General features: G+C 45.3%; 1 protein-coding gene across 8 annotated transcripts in view; it reads right to left on the bottom strand.

Annotated features, from left to right (window-relative positions):
- The window catches only part of Mreg (melanoregulin), a 68,781-nt gene that overhangs the window by 2,070 nt on the left and 46,048 nt on the right, over positions 1–20,663 (bottom strand). For all 8 annotated transcript variants that reach the window (XM_059278162.1, XM_059278158.1, XM_059278157.1 and 5 more), the window contains 2 exons: positions 2,751–2,841; positions 1,096–1,259 (listed from right to left, as the gene is read on the bottom strand). In XM_059278162.1, the coding sequence (XP_059134145.1) occupies positions 1,096–1,259; positions 2,751–2,841 (255 nt within the window). The remainder of the gene's footprint in view (positions 1–1,095; positions 1,260–2,750; positions 2,842–20,663) is intronic.

The raw sequence follows: 20,663 nt of genomic DNA, 5'->3' as shown, positions 1-20,663 counted from the left end.
CGTGTATGTGAGCATACGCATGTGCATGTAGGGGTGTGTGTGTGTGTGTGTGTGTGTGTGTGTGTGTGTGTGTGTGTGTGCAGGTGTTCAGGTGGGCCGGTGTGCACGCGGCAGGCATGCAAAGGTCATAGGTCAACCTTTGGCGTTGCTCCTCAAGAACCACCCCCCCTTTGTTTCATTATTTTTTGAAACACTGGGAGCCGTGGCACACCCGCCTAGGCTAGGCTGGCAGGGCCACAAGCCTAAGGCATCGGCCTATTTCTCTGTGTCCCGGCCCTGGGGTTACTAGCAGGCCACCATGTATGTCAGGCTCCTAAAGTGGGTGCTGGGGATCAAACTCAGCTCTTCCTGTTTACACAGCAAGACTATCACCAACTAAACTCTCTTCCCAGCAGCCCTCTGCCAATCTTTCTGATCTTGGGCTGTAGAGATACTCTGACTCTTTGACCTGATGTAGAAACTTTAACCACACAGCAGAAATCATCTGAAAAACACAACCTGAGCCTCAACAGTTGCTGTGGGATGTCGTTCTGTATGCTGTGAATGTGTTGCTCTGATTGATTGATTGATAAACAAAACGCTGGTTGGCCAGTAGCCAGGCAGGAAGTATAGGATAGGTGGGACAAGAGAGAGGCAAATGCTGAGAGGTAGAAGGCTGAGTCAGTCAGGGGATGCTGCTGCCAGGCACCGCCATGAGAAGCAAGATGTAAAGTACTGGTAAGCCACAAGCCATGTGGCAACTTATTAATAGAAATGGGTTAATTTAAGATATAAGAACTAGACAGCAAGAAGCCTGCCATGGCCATTCAGTTTATAAGTAGTATAAGTCTCTGTGTGTTTACTTGGGTCTGAGCAGCAGTGGGACTGAAGAAAACTCCAGCTAAAAACAGCTTTGGCAGGATCCAGAAATCCTTCTCTTCAAAGCTCTCCGGGTGGCCCTTGGAACCACCAGCCACAGGTGCATACAGTGGCAGCACCATTTGTCACTCTGTCCTGGTGGAGCTGGCGAGGCTGGGATGCAGGGGAGTCCCAGGAAATAACAGAAAAGGGGGAAGGAAAGCAAAACAGGGCAGGTGAGGAACGGCACCCACTTACCACGACCAAGAGATACCTCTCGGAGAGCTCCCAGCTGGCTGGGAAGATGGAAGTCTCTTCGGCCAGTTTCAACAGCATCTCTCGGGCTTTTCTCGTGTTTTTAGAGTCACTCATGGTGCTGAGTTTGGTCACTGACAGCAGAGAGTCTGCTTCCCTTTGAAAACCTAAGGCAGAAACACAGAGTCCTTCTGTGAAGCCGTCACTAGGAAGTGCTCATCCCGGGATACTATCTATCGCTGTGATTGTTATGAAGGGATCCAAGTGTGGATTCTGTACAATAAAAACTAAGTCAGAGGCACTACCGAGTGCTGCTTCCCAGCTCTGTGTGAGTGGGAGGCTCTCTACTTAAAACTATTTTCGCGCCGGGTGGTGGTGGCGCACGCCTTTAATCCCAGCACTCGGGAGGCAGAGGCAGGCAGATCTCTGTGAGTTCGAGGCCAGCTTGGTCTCCAAAGCGAGTTCCAGGAAAGGCGCAAAGCTACACAGAGAAACCCTGTCTCCAAAAAAAAAAAAAAACAAACTATTTTCGCAGGGCAGTATTGGTGCACACCTTTAATCCCAGCACTCAGGAGGCAGAGGCAGGTGGATCTCTGAGTTTAAGGCCAGTTGGTCTACAGAGTGAGTTCCAAGACATCCAGGGCTGTCCCGGAAAAAAAACAAAACCAAACAACAACAATAAAAAACTATTTTCATGTTTCTCCTTGTTGATTTCTTTGTTACCTTTTCCCGCTACTGAGGGAAGTCTTACCCGATCCCTGACTGCTCACTACAATTGTCCACAGCCCTGTCCTAGAATCCCTACACCTCTCCTGGACCTGAACAGTGGTCACCTCCACGTTGCTACATCTTGAAGCCCTGATTTCCTCATGGTAGTACGGTCAACTGGTAAAAATTATTTCCCTAAAGACAGGAAAGACTCAGAGAAGGAAACCTGCTCAGGCTGACTTACACTTCAAAAAGGAGACTGTTAACCCACAGCAATATTGAGTAAGTTAAAGAGTGTCCACTTTACCCCACTATCCTCCAACTTAAACAGCAAGGGCTAACAACCTGGTACCCCACTTTTGAAAATCTTTAACATGTCCAGGGTCATGTTATTTCAAAGCAGAATGATCTAGAACTTTAAAGGTGATCGTTCATTTCTGAACACTAAAGCAAGCTTATTTTATGACGTGGGCTATATTTATTCAATTCTGGTAGAATTAAGAAAGGCCACTGTTTAACATCTACCATAATGCCAAGTGTATTTTCCCAACCTTATAACTTTTCTTCCTTTTGCTTCGTTTAGAATTTGCTGTTGTGTCTCGATGTCTCTTACAAACAATATTTCTTCCAACCTGCCATATCCATAAAGCTATTACTACCTGCTCAGTCACCCCTCATCCAACTCAATCAATGGCATTATAGTAAATAGTGACACCCATATGACTTCACTACTCTGGGTTACCTCATACTTGGGGACACAAGAAGAACACGAGCTGGTGACAACGGAAATATCAAGGTTTATTCTTGAGAACACAAAAGCAAGCCTGAAGAACAAATCAGTACAAGGCAGTTTAACAGCCAGTGCTGACGATCTTTCTACAAAAGCCTCGGTGGAAAAAGGGAAAAGTGGAGCACGTGACTAGTTATTTTTACCATTTCCCAAGACTCACCCAAGTCTTCTAAGATGCGCCTCCATCTGTTTCGCACTTCCCTGCGAATCTGCCGCAGGCTGTAGATGTCATAGTTGAGTCTCTGCCATTCCTGGAAAGAGAGAAAAACTCGCTTTTACTAACACCCTCGGGCCTGAAACCTCTGTCTCATTTCTGAACTGTATGTTGCTTAAACGTGTGGTTCTCCACAACACTAATCTTAAACACAATCGGAAAAGGAGGCATAGACAAGATGGAGCTGGCAAGAAAGAATGTCATCAGCTACCACCGCTGAAGAATATGTTCCCTTCTAGGTGACAGCATTTCTAAATATGTCACTTTGACTCTCTGATACCAATTTTCTCCACTGCAGTGACCTTGCCTGCAAAATGGGGTATGCAATAGTAAAGTTTCCACACGAGACTACTGTCAGGACTTAAGGTATAAAACATCGGTACATTTTGAATGTCGCTGGGCGGTGGTGGCGCACGCCTTTAATCCCAGCACTCAAGAGGCAGAGCCAGGCGGATCTCTGTGAGTTTGAGGCCAGCCTGGGGTACAGAGTGAGTTCCAGGGAAGGCGCAAAGCTACACAGAGAAACCCTGTCTCCAAAATATATATCAGTACAAGGTTGTCTGAGTGGGGAAAGTGTTTGACACACAAGTGTGAGGACTAGAGCTCAGATCCCCAGCACCCAATGCCCAGTGGGTACTCAGAGACAGAAATATGGGGGGAGGGGTTGTCACTGAAGCCAGCTGGATAGCTGGACTAGCCAAATTGGTGAGCTCTGACTTCAGCTGAGACGCCCTGTCTCTATGAATAAGGTAAAGAGTGACTGAGGGATACTATTCACATCGGCAGAGACACACACACACACACACACACACACATACACACACTACAGACATATGCAAAATAAAAGAAAGGTCAACAGCTGCCTAAAACGAAGACCTAATAAAATCCATGTATTTGGGGCAATTTATAGATGAAGAAACAAACTAAGGCTCAAATAATTTATGTGATGAATCTAATATATTCCAGGTAATAGACATTAGATGTGGTGTTTGAATGATAACAAATTATAATAGATCTAGGAACCCCAAGCACCCTGATTCCTAGCCCTGTTTCCCACACCATATCTTAGCATCACTCTCTTGGTAGGGTAAATTGTTCAGGTACGCAGGGAGCCATGAAAAGGTTTCCATTCTGGAAAGTTCTTTACCAGTCTTCGGGTGGTACCGGCATCATGCAGATCCTAACACAGAAGCTGAATCTTAGGTTTTTACTGCCCTCAGCATTCTCTGAAGGTGTCAGGGGCATTTGCTTTTAAGGAGACGGATCTGTAAAGAACGATCATTTTACCTTTTCCTCTCTTCGAAAAAACACAACTGTCGCCGCTCACGGCTTTAGAGAGCATCATTTTAAATGTCCGATTTAAGACACAAGCTATTTAATATTTTGACTCCTGTACTGAAAATCTTCCGATGCTACCACTTGTTCCCTACTAAATTCCTTTCAAAACACACCTGCCTTGCAGACGGCCTTTCAACGGGCATGCCTTGTTAAGAGAAATAAATGTAGCTGCCACTCGCAGGCTTTAAAAGACGCCCCTTTGAAAGAGGAAAGCTGACCAAAGGCAGTGGGCTTTGTCATGACTGCATTTTAGATTGCGTCTGAGGACTTGCTGCGCCATGAGGTCGGGAAGTTGTGGGTTTCCTGCTCCTTTTTTAAAAAGGCATGTGCACGTGTGTGTGATGCCTAGGGCCAAAGACAAAGTCTGCGGCCTTTGACGGGAGCGAAGCTAACTCAATCATTTAGAAATGACATAGAGGCTGGAGGGAAGGCTCGGCAGTTAGGACACCGGCCGCTCTTCCGGAGGACCCAGGTTTGAGGCACAGCGCCACGCGGTGGCTCCCAACCATCTGCAACTCCAGTTCCAAGGGGCTCTGACGCCCTCTTCTGGCCTCTGGGGGCACTGCATGCACATGATGTACAACATACTGCACACAAAACATCCACACACCTAAAAGAATTTTTTTTTGTATATGTGTACAGTAAAATATTTTCTCTGTAGAAAATAATATAAATGATAACATTTCCCAATAAGCCCTTAAGCCAAATGATAGCTGAATTATACATATAAATATTGATTAGATTCTCGGATACAGAAGAGACCTATCTTCATCTGTTCAGAGAGCTATATTTTACTTAAGTTGTGTAAGTGAGATGAAAAATTTTTATTTTATTTTATTTTCTATCATCAGCTTGATACAGTATAAATTCTTATCCTAATAGTGAAATGTTTCACTGAGGCTTGCCCAGTGATTGAGTAAAACCAAAACTTATTATAAGCCACAGTCATCCTAGGGTCTCCCCCATGCTAGGTAGCCTCCCTGGATCTGTGGGTTGCAGTCTGATTGTTCTTTGCTTTATATCTAGAATCCACTTATGAGTGAGTACATATCATGTTTGTCCTTCTGAGTCTGGGTTACCTCACTCAGGATGATATTTTCTAGTTCCATCCATTTGCCTGCAAATGTCATGCTGTCATTGTTTTTCTCTGCTGAGTAGTACTCCATTGTGTATATGTACCACATTTTCTTAATCTGTTCTTCAGTTGACGGGCATCTAGGTTGTTCCCAGGTTCTGGCTATTATGAATAATGCTGCTATGAACATAGCTGAGCATGTTTCTTTGTGGTATGATTGGGCATTCATTGGGTATATGCCCAAGAGTAGTATGGCTGGGTCTTGAGGTAGATCGATTCCCATTTTCTGAGAAACCACCATACTGATTTCCACAGTGGTTGTACAAGTTTGCACTCCCACCAACAGTGGAGGAGTGTTCCCTTTGCTCTGCATCCTCTCCAACACAGACTGCCATTAGTGTTTTTGATCACTGCCATTCTGACAGGTGTAAGGTGGTATCTCAGAGTCGCTTTGATTTGCATTTCTCTGATGACTAAGGATGTTGAGCATTTCTTTAAATGTCTTTCAGCCATTTGAGAGTCTTCTTTTGAGAATTCTCCGTTTAGCTCTTTAGCCCATTTTTTAATTGGATTGTTCAGTATTTTGATGTCTAGTTGCTTGAGTTCTTTATATACTTTGGAGATCAGTCCTCTATCAGATGTGGGGTTGGTGAAGATCTTTTCTCAGTTTTTTAATTTTAAAAAATTAATATGCAATCCTGGCCTCATCTTAGCATCACATAAAAGCATACCTAGCCAACCCCTGCCCCTAAACTGGAGAAATTGTAAAGGCAATGGCCTTTTCGGTGGAGAGACCTTACAGTACTTATGTGTCCACTCGGTACAACATACCCAGCTGAGCCAGACTGTCTGTCCAGGTCTGGATCCAGCCCCACTGACGGCCCGCCTCACTGCCTGAGCCTCACCTACAATATGGCTGTTCACTGCCTACGCCACAACGGCTTACTGTGAGGCTCAGTTGTTTCCAGGGCCTTCCAATGGAAGCTAACACACTTCCTCCTTCAAGTCAGTGCAGATCTAACCCTGAGGGGCTGCGGAGACGGCTCAGCAGCTGTGAGCGCTCACTGCTCTTACACAGGACCTGAGTTTGGTTCCAACACTGATGTCAGACATCCTCTAACCCCAGTTCCAGGGGAGCCTGATGCCTCTGCCTCTGTGGGTACCTGCACGCATGTACACATACCAACAGATACACACTCAAAATTAAAAATAATAAAAAATAAGCCGGGCGGTGGTGGCGCACGCCTTTAATCCCAGCACTCGGGAGGCAGAGCCAGGCGGATCTCTGTGAGTTCGAGGCCAGCCTGGTCTCCAAAGTGAGTTCCAGGAAAGGCGCAAAACTACACAGAGAAACCCTGTCTCAAAAAACCAAAAAAAAAAAAAAATAATAATAATAATAATAATAATAATAATAATAAAAAATAAATCTTTGAAAAAGAAATAATTCCCAAACATTCAGAAATATTTCTGTCATGCATTGTGTGGATGGAGAAATTATACATTTACATATATATTATATGTAATATAAAAATATATATTACATTATATTGAGCAATAACCCACTTGTGATAATAGCTAGAAGAAAGTTTTCTATGCTCTTAGCATCAAAAGGCAAATTATTTTTCCTAAAGACTGTTTCCTCTTTCTGGACACAGAATTTTATGACTGATCAGTTTCCATATTCCTCTGAAGTTTCAGTGTCTTCTTGTGGAAAACACATAGGTGTAGCTAGAGTTTTCCTGCCTGGCCCACAGTCAGGACAAATCTCTCTCACCTGCCAGTCCCACAGCTGCTTAGACCCGACCAAGTAAACACGGAGACTTATATTGCTTACAAACTGTATGGCCGTGGCAGGCTTCTTGCTAACTGTTCTTACAGCTTAAATTAATCCATCTCTATAAATCTATACCTTGCCACGTGGCTCGTGGCTTACCGGCATCTTCACATGCCGTTTGTCACCATGGTGGCTGGCAGTGTCTCCCTGACTCAGCCTTCCACTTCCCAGCTTTATTCTCCTCCTTGTCCTGCCTATACTTCCTGCCTGGTCATGGGCCAATCAGTGATTTATTTACCAACCAATCAGAGCAACACATTTGCCAAACAGAACATCCCACAGCACATAGGCTTTAGGAAGATCTTAGGACGGCCATCACTTGGGACTGCTTTCTACGTCCTTCTCACTATCATTCCCTCTTCTGTTCTCAGGTTCAGTTTTGCTCTCTCACTGTGCTTTCATATAAGCTGCCTTGAGTGCTGGCTTTTGTTTGTTTGCTTTGTTTTAAGACTACACACACAGGTGCTGCAGAGATGGCTCCATGATTCAGAGAGAGCACACACTGCTCTTGTAGAGACCCAAGTTCAGTTCCCAGCACCCAGGCTGGGTAGCTCACAACCACATGCAACTCCAGCTCCAGGGATACAATGCCCTCTTCTGGTCGCCACAGGTACTGCACTTATGCATATATGCACACACATAATTAAAAACTAAACCTTTAAAAGGCTGAGTAAACTATTAGCACCATACGGTGTTTCCTCTCTTCCAAAACTGATCCTGTGGACTCAATGCAAAGTGATCACAACTTTACTCACACTTCATTGGGAGTTCACATAACCAAGCAGTTGCTTCATGAGAACCCAGAACCTTAACTTATGTAACAAACCACTAGGTAGCTTCACTAACTTGTGATTAAAGGTCTACTAATTTGTCTCAGTCCAGTGCTGATGCCCGGACAAGATTCTTTCCATGGACAGACAAAAGCTTTATTATGCAGTGTTAGAGGCACTAAAATTACATGGAGTCATATAAAATCCAGTGTTGATATTTAGCAACAGAAAAATAACTAATAAATGAACAGCAGGAAGAGAAAGCCCTTGGATCATCCAGGTGCCAGACTTCTCCTATTGTCCACTATTCATTATTTTACAGTTCCCCTGGTGGAGAGGCTACTACATTTCACACAAGACTGGGATTGGTCCTAAATATAAAGTTTAATGACTTGTGACTGCTCCAAAATGAACATCTGTGGTTGGTGGTGAATAGTGCCTGGCAACTTCACAACCAAACTAGTGCCTATCTCAGGCAGCAGCACCGGCTGGGGGAGGCTTGATTCCAGCTTAACAGGTAAAGATCCCATTCCACCCAGTGCCAAGCCGGGACTTGGTATCACCTAGACCCAAATGCCAGGAACCTCTCAGGCCACACGTGGCCTGCAGAAGCAGCAGTGGGACAGGGAGCTTAGCGGGGCCGCCTGTGAAGTGCGCAGGAAGCGCGCAGAAAGCGGTGTGTCCAGGCCTGAACCCTGCTGATTCCAACAGAGGTCTCAGCAGCCCTCCAGGGTTCCATCCTCAGTGACAAGGGATGCTGTGCTTGAATGACCCCGGCTACCCAAGGTCAGTCCCCATGGTGCCCCCCCACTCCTGTTTGTTGCCATGGGTACCCAAGTACCGGCAGTGGTTACTGACTACTGAAGGAGCATCTGAAGAGAAAAGTCCAGAGTACTCAAGACAGAACGAAGGCAAGAGGAAGAAGAGAGTCAGTAAGAGAGAGCCAATCAGGGCTGAGGAGAGGGCTCAGTGGGAAAGAGCACTTGCTCTTCTTGCAGAGGACCTGGGTTTGGTTCTCGGATCCCACATGGCAGCTAACATCTGTAATTCCAGTTCCAGGGGATCGGATGCCCTCTTCTGGCCTTTGAGGGCACTTTGCACACATCTATGCCTGCAAGACACCCATATACATGAAAATAAATAAATAAACCTTGGTACAGAGAGGGAGGGTATAAAGAAGGACTAAAAGAGCCAGAGGTGACAGCCTGTAGGCCCCAGTCACAAAGGTTCCTGAGAGTTGTCATGTTTTCAGAGCCAAGAGTCTCAAACCCCAGGCTGAGCTGTAGCTGGCGACCACCAAGGATCAAGAATCAGAGACCTGGGTCCCTGTACCAGGACAGTAGCATTAGAGGATGTCACCTGTGCGCCCTCTACCCGCCTACAACTCTTTTCACTGCTACCAAACACTGTGAAGACAAAGGCCACTAGGGACTACCTTCTTACCTACCCACGATCTACTCACGAGCAAAAGGACCCTCGGCAGCTGAATGGTGACACACACACTAGGAGCCCAGCCTCCCCTACGGTAAATAGCCTGCACATAAGATTAATGGCTCAGAGGTTAAGAGCACTGGCTGCTCTTCCAGAGGTCCTGAGTTCAATTCCCAGCAACCACATAATGGATCACAACCATCTAGGATGAGATCTGGCGCCCTCTTCTAGTGTGCAGGCATACATGCAGGCAGAACACTGTATACATAACAAATAAATGTTAAAAAAAAAGATTAACGGGATAAAACTTTCACATATCCATTCATCCACACATAAGATTACTATCTTTTTTTTTGGGGGGGGGGTTAGAGACAGGGTTTCTCTGTGTAGTTTTGTTGCCTGTCCTGGATCTTGCTCTGTAGACCAGGCTGGCCTCAAACTCACAGAGATCCACCTGGCTCTGCTTCCCAAGGGCTGGGATTAAAGGCGTGCGCCACCACTGCCCAGAGATTATTATCTTTTTTAACATAATAATACCTAAAAGTTTTGTGGAAAAAAAAAAACAAAACAAAACTCTAAAACCAGTAGAAGCCTGAGCAGAACTTAACTGAAATTTGGATTTAATAAAATGAGTGAGAAGTGGAGACTGAATTCCCCTTAAATATAGGACTCCAAACAACAGAACCAAAGTGAGGGAACGATGGCATACAAAATCTTCTCCAACTACATCTTTTCATAACTGAAAAGACCTACTCCTTCATGTTAGAAAGGAAGAAGTTCTTGATGTACTTCATAACTGTTAAATTGTAATGACTTACTTTTTAAGCTTGAAGCAACTTGAAAATAAAAATTCAAGATCAGTTAAATAACCTTCACAGGAGAATTTCGTTCCACTAAGCACCAAACATTGTTAAGTTTTATTTTCTTAACTTGTGTTGATTTTCCCATAATTTCCAAAACAGTACGCTGTGGTCAGTGTGCTGGGGTAGCCTTAAATATTAAGAATGGGTGAACTGGCAAAGATCTGACAAAAAGAATAATGTGGAATTAATTCTGTGCAACATCTGGGAACCACGCTAAATTGAAAATTTGTGACTGAAATGAACACCTGGAATGTTCACAGCTAATTTTTTTTTGTTTCTCCTCTTCAGTTGTTGGCCCAAATCAGATTAGAACTGACTGATAGGAAGGCTGAAGCAACAACATGGAAGAGAAGGAAAAAAATGGAATCTTGTGCCACTACCTTCCAGCTTTGAGGGCCAAGAGCTGGCTGCGAACATGAACACTGATTTAAGTTCATTAGATCATGTGGGGGTTTGGATGAAAATGACCCCCACGGGCTCACTGGGAGTGTTATTGGAGGTGTGGCCTTGTTGGAGGAGGTGTGGCCTTGTTGGAAGAGGTATGTCACTGTGGGCTGGGCTTTGAGGTCTCAGATGTTCAAGCCAGGCCCTGTGGCTCTCTCTCTTCTTGCTGCCTGTGGACCAAGGCTCTCAGCTCCCTCTCCAGCACCATGTCTGCCTGTGTACTGCCACGCTTCCCCACCATGATGATAATGGACTGAACCTCTGAACTGCAAGCCAGCCCCAATTAAATGTTTTCCTTTACAAGAGTTGCCATGATCATGGTGTCTCTTCCCAGCAATAGAAACCCTAACTAAGACAGACCATTTTTCCTGTGCAAAATCAAAGCACTGTATTCTCCAGGGCTGAAGAGTTCACTTAGCAGTTAAAAGCGCTTTTTTGGTTCTTGCAGAGGACCTAGGTTCGGATCCTAGCATGCATATGGATGGCTCACAACCATCCATAAAACTCCAGTTCCAAGTGATCTGACGATCTCTTCTGACCTCTGTGGGCACCAGGCATGGATATGGTGTGCAAACAGGCATGCTGACAGAACACTCACACATAAAAATAAAATTTAAAAACAATAAATTTAACACTGTATTCTCTAAACAGCAATTCCCCTGGTCACTACTCCAACCTTTGATACCATAATTCTACCCTCTGTTTGTACAAATATGCCACTTCAGAATCCATACAGAGGTGACATCAGGCAGTATCTGTCCTTTTGCATCTGGCTTATCCCATTCAGATCATAACACAATAACCTCTATGTTCATCCACACGATTACAGGATACCCCCCCCACACCCTTTGCTCTGTTTTTGACACGCTCTTACTATGTAGCTCAGGCGGTCCTGAAACTAGCAGCAATCCTCCTGCTTCCGTGCTGCGATTACAGAGCTGAGACACACACACTGTCCTCTACTGCCGTGGTGTCTTTGACCAAGAATGATCGTTCGCACGCCTCTACATCAGTGTTTCTCAGCCCGGGGACTGCCTAAGACCATCAGAAAACATAAGATGTTTACATGTTTATGTAAGCTGTTATGTTTACAATTCGTAACAGTAGCAAAATGACAGACATGAAGTGGCAACGAAAATAACTTTATGGTTGGGGGGGTCACCACAACATAATGAACAAAAACAGAAAGGCTCACAGCATTGGGAAGGTTGAGAACCACTACTCTGCATCTAAATCCTACTTATCAAGGCCACCACCTCTTTCCGCTTCACTGGAAGTGATGGCCCCTTCCCTAGAACTCCCTCAGTCTTTATGAGCAGGTTTATTGTCTCTACACTGCCACATTGGTGTGTGCAGGGTCTCCTTCACTACTAGAGTACAGGCTCCTTGGACACTAGAACCCGGGTTCATCGGTACCCTGCGTAGTCCTTCATACGCGGTGCATCTGACAATGGGTTTGCAGACCTCAGCGGTGAGTAAGACGCATGAGGAAGCCAAGTGTTGTAGGTGATGGAGTGCCTTTCAAATCTAGAACACAGCGCTACGTCCCACAAGAAAAAGCTACTTAGGGGCTAGTTAGATGACTCGGTGGGTAGAGGGCTCTTGCTGTGAAACCGAACAAACTGAGTTTCATACCCAGGGCTCACACGGTGGAGGGAGAGAGCCAACTCTCCCAATTGTCCTCTGACCTCCACACGTGCACTGGTAGCACGAGGGTGTGTGCACACACGTGTGCAATAAATAAATGTAAAGAAAAATAATTTGGCTGGGCGGTGGTGGCGCACGCCTTTAATCCCGGTCCTCAGGAGGCAGAAGCAGGCAGATCTCTGTGAGCTCGAGGACAGCCTGGTCTACAGAGTGAGTTCTAGGACAGGCTCCAAAAGCTACACAGAGAAACCCTGTCTTGAATAATAATAATAATAATAATAATAATAATAATAATAATAATGTATAATCCTTTCCTATTTTGAACAAGGCAGATTTATATAATAAAGTATTTTGACTCACATATATTTGAGAAGCAATGAATTCAATGAAGATGAAATAAAATCAGATAATCCGTGATCCCTTCCACTCTGTGCCTGATCAGCCGTTTGAGATCTGAAGGCTGTTTTCCAGACCTGTCTCTTTCAGCACTAAAACTATCAAGGACAACTGGGTGACAGGCCCTGAGTTGCCCCTCTGCGTTCATCACGCTCATAAGAAACCCAAGAGGATGTAGAGCAGGAACCTGTCAGGTGAGACTCTGAGGCAAACACTCAGTTGATTAAATAGGAAACCTCAACTTAATTAAACTCGAAACTATCTGCTTCCCAGATCCCATAGTTCTCAAAGAGTTGCCACTCAACCAGACCCAAACTTAGCCCGTAATATTGTTCCTCCATCACCAACGAGGTGTGGGAATGAGAATTCAAAGAGATATAACATAAAACTTCCCAAAAATGATCTCTGGTCTGGTCACCTAAGTATAGAAAGCAGAAGTGTGGCCTTCCTCTATTCTGGGGGGTGGGAATCTGGGGGAGGAGGGGGGAAACAGGGGGAGGGGAGGGAAGGAAAACTGGCCAGGATGTAATAAATAATAACAATAATAATAATAATAATAATAATAATAATAATAATAGAGAGATGGCTCTGCAGTTAAGAGCACTGGCTGCTCTTCCATAAATTCCTAGGTTCAATTCCCAGCACCCACATGGCAGCTCACAACTGTTTGTAACTCCAGTTCCAGGGGACCTGACACCTTTGTACCAATGCACATAAAATAAAGTTAAATAAATGAAGAAGAAGAAGAAGAAGAAGAAGAAGAAGAAGAAGAAGAAGAAGAAGAAGAAGAAGAAGGGAATGCCAAGTATGGTGGGCACTCCTTTAATCCCAGCACGTGAGAGGCAACAGCAGGTGGATCTCTGTGAGTTCGGGGCCAGCCTGATCTACAAAGTGAGTTCCAGGACAGCCAAGGCTGTTAAACAGAGAAACACTGTCTCAAAAAACCACAAATAATAAATAAATAAATAAATAAATAAATAAATAAATAAATAATAAAAGTAAATAAATAAAAAGAGGGGCATCCCTCCTCTATTCTCTAGCTGCCCATTACTATCCAGCAGCAGAAAGAAGACCAATGCAACCAGACCTCACGCCACCTGGGCCGAGCGACAGACTGGAGAGACTTGGCAAGGAAGGAGGGTGTCAGAGAGTCAATTATGCAAAGGGAGATCAGAGTTTCCTCTAGACATCCCCGGACTAGACAGTGTCAAGGCCACCGGAGCAGAAGGGGCACTGTCTGTCGGCGCTCTCAAAGTCTGCTTTCTCAGTCCATCAGACATGGTGTGCACACGGGAAGGGTCGGATTCTATTTCATTGTTCCTAGACAGCCGGTCCACTCATAGCCATCTGCCTCTGCCTCGCCCCAGACGGGACAGGCTCCAATGACAGAACAGAGACACCCAGTACACCAAAGGATACGTATCAGCCTAGATGAACCTCTGAGGAGAGAGTGCCAAGGAATTCATTCAGTCCAAGAGGGATCAGCGTCCAGAGACCTGGCACTTAGGTCTATGGGGCTCCAGGACCTGTCTCCCCAACAGCCCTCACATTTGGCTTTAGGGCCTCAACCAGAGGGTGCCATTACTATGGGACACTCTAAGAAAGGAAGGTCTAGTTGCTGGTAACCAGAGCTGATGGAGAAAAGAGCCTTTTCAGCTGAGTAGGTCAAATTCTGATGAAGGCTTCACTGTCCTCACCAGACCCCTCCTTCAGTGACAGAAGCAGCTTCTGATGCTGGAACTTGACCTGCAGAGCTGAGGGGATGCGCCCTCTGGCTTTGCTTGCTTCCAGATGTTCGGTGTCACCACCATTGTAGAAGTTATGCAGCTAAGAGATACGTTCTCATGCGCTACGCTACAGTTAACACCTCTCCGTAGGTCACGATGCCTGCGTTTGTTTTTTAGGAACTTGTGAGCGGCTCAAAATGGTTGATGCCGCTGACCCTTCACTCAGGCCTTTTACAAGTGTCTGACGGGTGACCTGTCAAAGTCAGAGGACCAAAACTCCACACCCAAAGCATGCTAATGTCAACACTGTCTGAATGGGAAGAGCCGTGAAATCTGATTGTGCATATACAGAATGCCATTTTTTTTTTCAGTTTCCCTTACCTCTAGTCACCCTTTTCCCACACACCAGACCACCCAGATTTGTTAACCGTAAATACTCCTAAACCATATCCTTGAATAGGAATAGCTGAAGTCTGCTCTCCTGACCCCACGCATGGCTTCCTCATGAATAAACTTCCTATTTTGAAAAACTCATCATTTCAATGGGTAGTGGCAGCGCACACCTTTAATCCCAGCACCTGGGAGGCAGAGCCAGGCGGATCTCTGTGAGTTCGAGGCCAGCCTGGGCTACCAAGAGAGTTCCAGGAAAAGGCGCAAAGCTACAGAGAAACCCTGTCTCAAAAAACCAAAAAAAAAAGAAAAGAAAAAAAACAGTCAAACAAATGAAACTCTCGTTATTTCGGTGACTGACATGCTATGGGCCAGGCAAAATGGACCTGGTTCAGTAACACTTGGGTCCTCCCTACTGATCTTCTTATCTCCTTGAGAGAGACAGTTGAGCAGGTAAGAGGATTGGCCACTGAGCCTGATGATCTGAGTTCAATCCCTAGAATGTACGTGGTAGGACAGAATCAACTCCTGGAAGCTGTCCTCTGATTTCTATGCAGGTATGAGCCATGGCATGTATACATACACACACGCCAATCAACCAATCAATAAATAAATAATTTGGGAACAAAAAGGAAAACGTGGGGTAACACAGCTATTTCCCCCAGGCTGGGTATGATCACTACCTCCACCTTGCAGCTGAGTACCTATGATGACCTCCATGACATCAGGCCTGTGACCATTCCTCCTGGAGGGAGGGGACAGGCTCCTGAGCCTCACAAGACTCTGTGACTATGTCAGTGGACTGGGGTGTGACTTCCTACTGGTGTGCCTTGCCTGAGTCACCCATCTCCTGTAATTAACCCCAATCAAACCATCAGTCCAACATCCCAGACTTGGACAGAACCCCTTCATTGGTCCATCGGGGCCCTCTCTATCCAGGGTGAATAAACACACATGTATTTGCACCTCTCCAGGAAAAGTCACACAGCACCAGATTTTACTGGAATCGGCACTGAAGGCCGTCAGGCCTAGCATGCCGCTATGCCACCAGGCCCCGAGGTCCACCCAAAATGAGGTCACAAAGATTAATAAAGAAAAACTTGAGAGCAGATTGTATACATGCCACTCAGAGGCTCAGGTGACAGACATCACCCTTGGGTTACTGCTTTGGAACGATACATCCCGCCCTAGCCGCTCACTCAGTCCCACGGCCTGTTGCAGTGTTCAGCTGCTTCCGCCTAGGAAAGGTCAAAGGTAAATGCTGAGCAGTGCTGTGCCCACTCCCCCTGTTTATTTTTACTCCGTATCTCCTCTGGAAACAGACTGCATTGTGGTCCAAGGCCTCTGACCTAATTCCCTATCTGGTTTTAATCAGATTAAGCCGAAGGCTAGCTCACAGCTCTTACCACTGCCCAGGCACACGAACAAAGCCTTGGAAAGGGATGGCTAAGCAGTACAGAGCTAGCTCATTTTGTCTGATAGGTCAGGCCTCACGGGGTTTCAGGGTTACAACTCAGAATGTGATATAGCTAATAATGCAGCTCGGGGAAGCAATGTTTGCCATGAGTCACGAGTATTCCTAAGCAACTACTTGGAACCAACTCAAGAGTTCTAGGATCCCAATTACTGCACAGAAAAATGACAATCCACTGCTGTCACCAAAGGCCAGGGACAGTAAGACTAAGTTCCTGCTCGCGGAAAGGAAAGGAAGACTTCTTGTTTCCAGCAAGGTAGAAATGGCCACTTCACACAGTTACCTTGAGAATGTACCATGAGGGGCTGGAGAGACGGCTCAGCAGTTAAGAGCACTGGCTGCTCTTCCTGAGGGCCGGAGGTTCAATTCCCAGCACCCACATGGCAGGTCACAGCTGTCTGTAACTCCATTTCCAGGGGATCCGACACCCTCACACAGACACACGTGCAGGCAAGACACCAATGCACATAAAGTAAATCTTTAAAAACAAGTAAATAAATAAATTTAAAAAATAAAAGGGTACATAAGAAAAAGAAGAATGTACCATGATAAAGGCCACTTCATCAAAGACCTCAGCCACGTTTAAATGTATGGGTGAACTGTGGGAGACTACTTACATAGCACTTATATTATATTATGAGGCAGGGGAATGTAACGTATACTGGGAGATACACTCAAATTATATATATATATATATATATATATATATATATATATATATATATATATATATAGTGTGTGTGTGTGTGTGTGTGTGTGTGTGTGTGTGTGTGTGTGTGTTGACGGATGTCAGAATCTGAAGATGCTCAAGTCCCTTAGATAAAATAGTGTGGTATTTGCATATGACCACGGGTATTTAGGGCTTCCACTTGCAAAGCCTGATGTGATATACTGGGAGCCCCGAGGTAAAACAACCACGTAAGCAGCAACAGTCCTGGTTCCACGGGGAAATTATCTGGCTAAAACATCTGTTGATCATTACCAAGTGGTTCCTGGCACACACAGACAGGCGCGGTCTCTCCTTATCAGCCCAATTAGGAAGCGGCCTGTTAATCCTGGAGACACAGCCTCGTCTTGTTCAGGAGACCTTTGCCTCTTTCCTGCTTATCAACATGGTGGGTTCTCATTAACTCAAACAAAGCCCTTAAGACAATTCCTACGGATTGAAGATCCCAGAATTGTGAGGGACAAGGGTGGTATCGCAGTACTCTAAGATAAAGTGCATTTTAATACAGTTGGAATTTAAAGATTATTGACTTTTAAATTTTTTCATACAATATATTTTGATTATATTCTTTTCCCTCCCCCCAACCCCACCTCCCTCCCCATCCAACTTCATCTTCTCTGTTCTTCTCTCCCTCTTTCTTGGGAAGCAACAACAACAACAACAAACAAAATTGAAAACAGACTAACAATCAAAAAGCGAAAAAGAAAATCAATAAGAGAAAAAAAATCAAAGCAAAACAATAAAACACACACACACACACACACACACACACACACACACACACACACACGGAGTCTAAACCAGGCAAGGGTGTCAAACATCTTTAACCCCAGCACTCAGGAAGCAGAAGAAGATGGATCTCTGTGAGTTCGAGGCCAACCTGGCCTGCAGCGTGAGAGCCAGGACAGCTACATAAGCCATGTCTAAAAAATAAAAAATAAATAAAAAATTTAAAAAAGGCCATTTTGTGTTGGCCAACCTCTCCCAGGAATGGGGCCTTGTCCTGGAGTGTGGTTGATATTCCCAGTGACGCTCCACTAGAGAAAACAGATTTTTCCCTTCCACAGCAGATCCAATTGCAAGTAGCTTCTTGGTTAGGAAGGAGGTTTCATTACTTCCCCTTCTCAATACTAGGATTTTTGGTCTGGCTAAGACCTGAGCAGGCTGTCCTAAGTTCTGTGAGTTCATCTGCGCATCAGTCCTGTTTTGTCTGAAAGATGTTTTTTGGAAGTCATCTACCACCTCTGGCTTTTACAATAAAATTTAGGGTTTTTTTTAGGGGGCTGGAGAGATACCTCAGTGGGTAAGAGCATTGACTGCTCTTCCAGAGGACCTAGGTTCAATTCCCAGCACCCACATGGCAGCTCATAACTCCAGGATCCAACACCTTCATACAGATATACATGCAGGCAAAACACCAACGCATATAAAATATTTTAAAATACTAGTTTTTTAATTTGTACTAATATTCTATACTGGATCATTGTACCACAGGTTTATTCAAAGAGAAAAAAATCAGTAAATGAAAAATATTTCATACTACAAATTTAAAAAAAAAAAAAAGATTCTCAATTTCTAAATTCCCTCCAAATTATCACTATCAGTGAGAAGCCTCTCACTGAGGAGCCATTTTTACACCCTTTTCATATGAAAATTAAATCACATGATCATTCAGGCAAGTCTGCGCCAACCCTCCCCACCCCACACCAAACAAAACACCAAGCCTAACTAAGTGCCTCATATAGAGCTCAGCGGCTAGCTCTTCTTCTGGCAGAGCCAGATACCAAAAGTCTGTCACAGCAACTCAACTCTGTCGCCCTGCTAAGAGCAGCCACAGAGAGTACGTAAACAAACAGGTGGGACTGCGCAAAAGCAGCCAGCAAACTGGAAGAGAAATGCAGCCCGCAATACTCAACGCTGCTGCTGGGTGGGCCACATGGCTCGGCACATAAAAGCCTGATGCCTGATGACCTGTGTTCAATTCCCATCCCATATCCCACAGTGGAAGGAGAACCAGCTCTGACCTATGCACATACACACACACACACACACACACACACACACACACACACACACAAATAATTATTTATTTGTTTGGTTGTTTGGTTTGGTTTTGCTAGACAGGGTTTCTCTGGTTTCTCTGTGTAGGTTTGGAGCCTATCCTGGAACTCCCTCTGTAGACCAGGCTGGCCTCAAACTCACAGAGATCCACCTGCCTCTGCCTCCCAGTGCTGGGATTAAAGGCGTGTGCCACCACCACCCAGCACAAATAATAATTTTTAATTTAAAAAAAATGCCCCCAACTTGCACTCCAAACACAACGCATGTACCATGCTAAATTTGTACTGGCCTGTTAATAATTGGTAAGTTAATTTTTTCCCTAAAACACAATCTGTCTTCCCTAAGAGTTTAAAATAGTATCCTTTGCAGCTATCAGATCGGAATCTAAAGGGACGTTTAGTGGCTCAACAGCAGTGTTTCTGGAACCATGTGGGACAGTTCCCACAATGATCTCTAGGGAGCTGCCTAACATGGGGAAATCTAAGCTGTGACCCTGTTCCAACCAAAGTTGTCATTTTATCAATTTCATGGTAGGTTTCATTGTGGGGTGAAAAGCTGCAGCGATAATACCAAAAAAAAAAAAAAAAAGTCTAAAAAAACCACAAACATTCGCCAAAGCACTGGCGGGTGACCACATTCCTTGGGAGTCAGAGGCAGGCCCTACCTCCGTTTCCCAAAGCTGCGGGTTACAGAAACATCCTAGAAAACACAGTCCAGGACCCAGGGAAACAAAGGGCAGACAGTGCTTCTGCCCATGGGGTGGCTAAGAGACTTGAGTCACATGCAGGGATGGACGAGCCTAAGCGGTCTCATGACTCCCGAGGAATGTGAGGGTCCCGGATCCAGTGCATCCAGAATGAGTGAGAAAGGACAAAGTGTTGCTCTTCCTTGCTCCTCTGCAGCCACACAGGCCTGCCTTCTCTTCCTAGCACTCATCCCAGGGCCTTGGAGCCGCTGGACAGGCTGTTCCCTCAGCCAGGAAGGCCCTGCATGAAGCTCCCCCCCCCCCCATTCAGGTCCACTCCCCAGCCCAGAGTCACTCTCTACCTGTCTTGCCTTCAAAGTGACTGTCACGACCTGACATCATACTTACCCATTCGCTATGGGTCTCCGCTCAGCAGGATATAGGATCCCCAAAAGCGGACCCTGTGTTTACTGCTGTGTCTGTGTCTGACTGCCAGGAGAAAGAGCTATGTTTTACTGGCATGCTCACCATCAAGGGTTGAATTGTGTCTCCTCAAGGTTCATATGTTGACATCTCAACTCCCAGTATCCTACAATGTGGCCTTATTAGAAGACAATGTCTTTGCAGAAGTAATTAAACAGGAACGTGGTCATACGGGAGGGTCCTATTCCAAGGAAACCATATCCACGTAAGAAAAGGAAGCAGAGACACGGATCAGCACACAGAGGTGATGTGAAGACACGGGATGGGATGACGTATAACATGTCTGTCTAGGAGAGGATCCTGGGACAGATCCTCTTTCAGAGCCCTCAGAAAAAAAAGCAGCCTTTGATCTCAGACTTGGGGCCTACAGATCACCAGCAGAATACATTTCTGTCATTAAAACCGAGTTCGGCTGGGTGGTGTTGGCGCACACCTTTATTCCCAGCCCTCGGGAGGCAGAGGCAGGTGGATCTCTGTGAGTTCAAGGCCAGCCTGGTCTACAGAGTGAGTTCCA

The sequence above is a fragment of the Peromyscus eremicus genome, chromosome 13, assembly GCF_949786415.1.
Source record: "Peromyscus eremicus chromosome 13, PerEre_H2_v1, whole genome shotgun sequence".
Taxonomy (NCBI): Eukaryota; Metazoa; Chordata; class Mammalia; order Rodentia; family Cricetidae; genus Peromyscus; species Peromyscus eremicus.
This window is presented reverse-complemented; position numbering and strand designations above follow the sequence as displayed.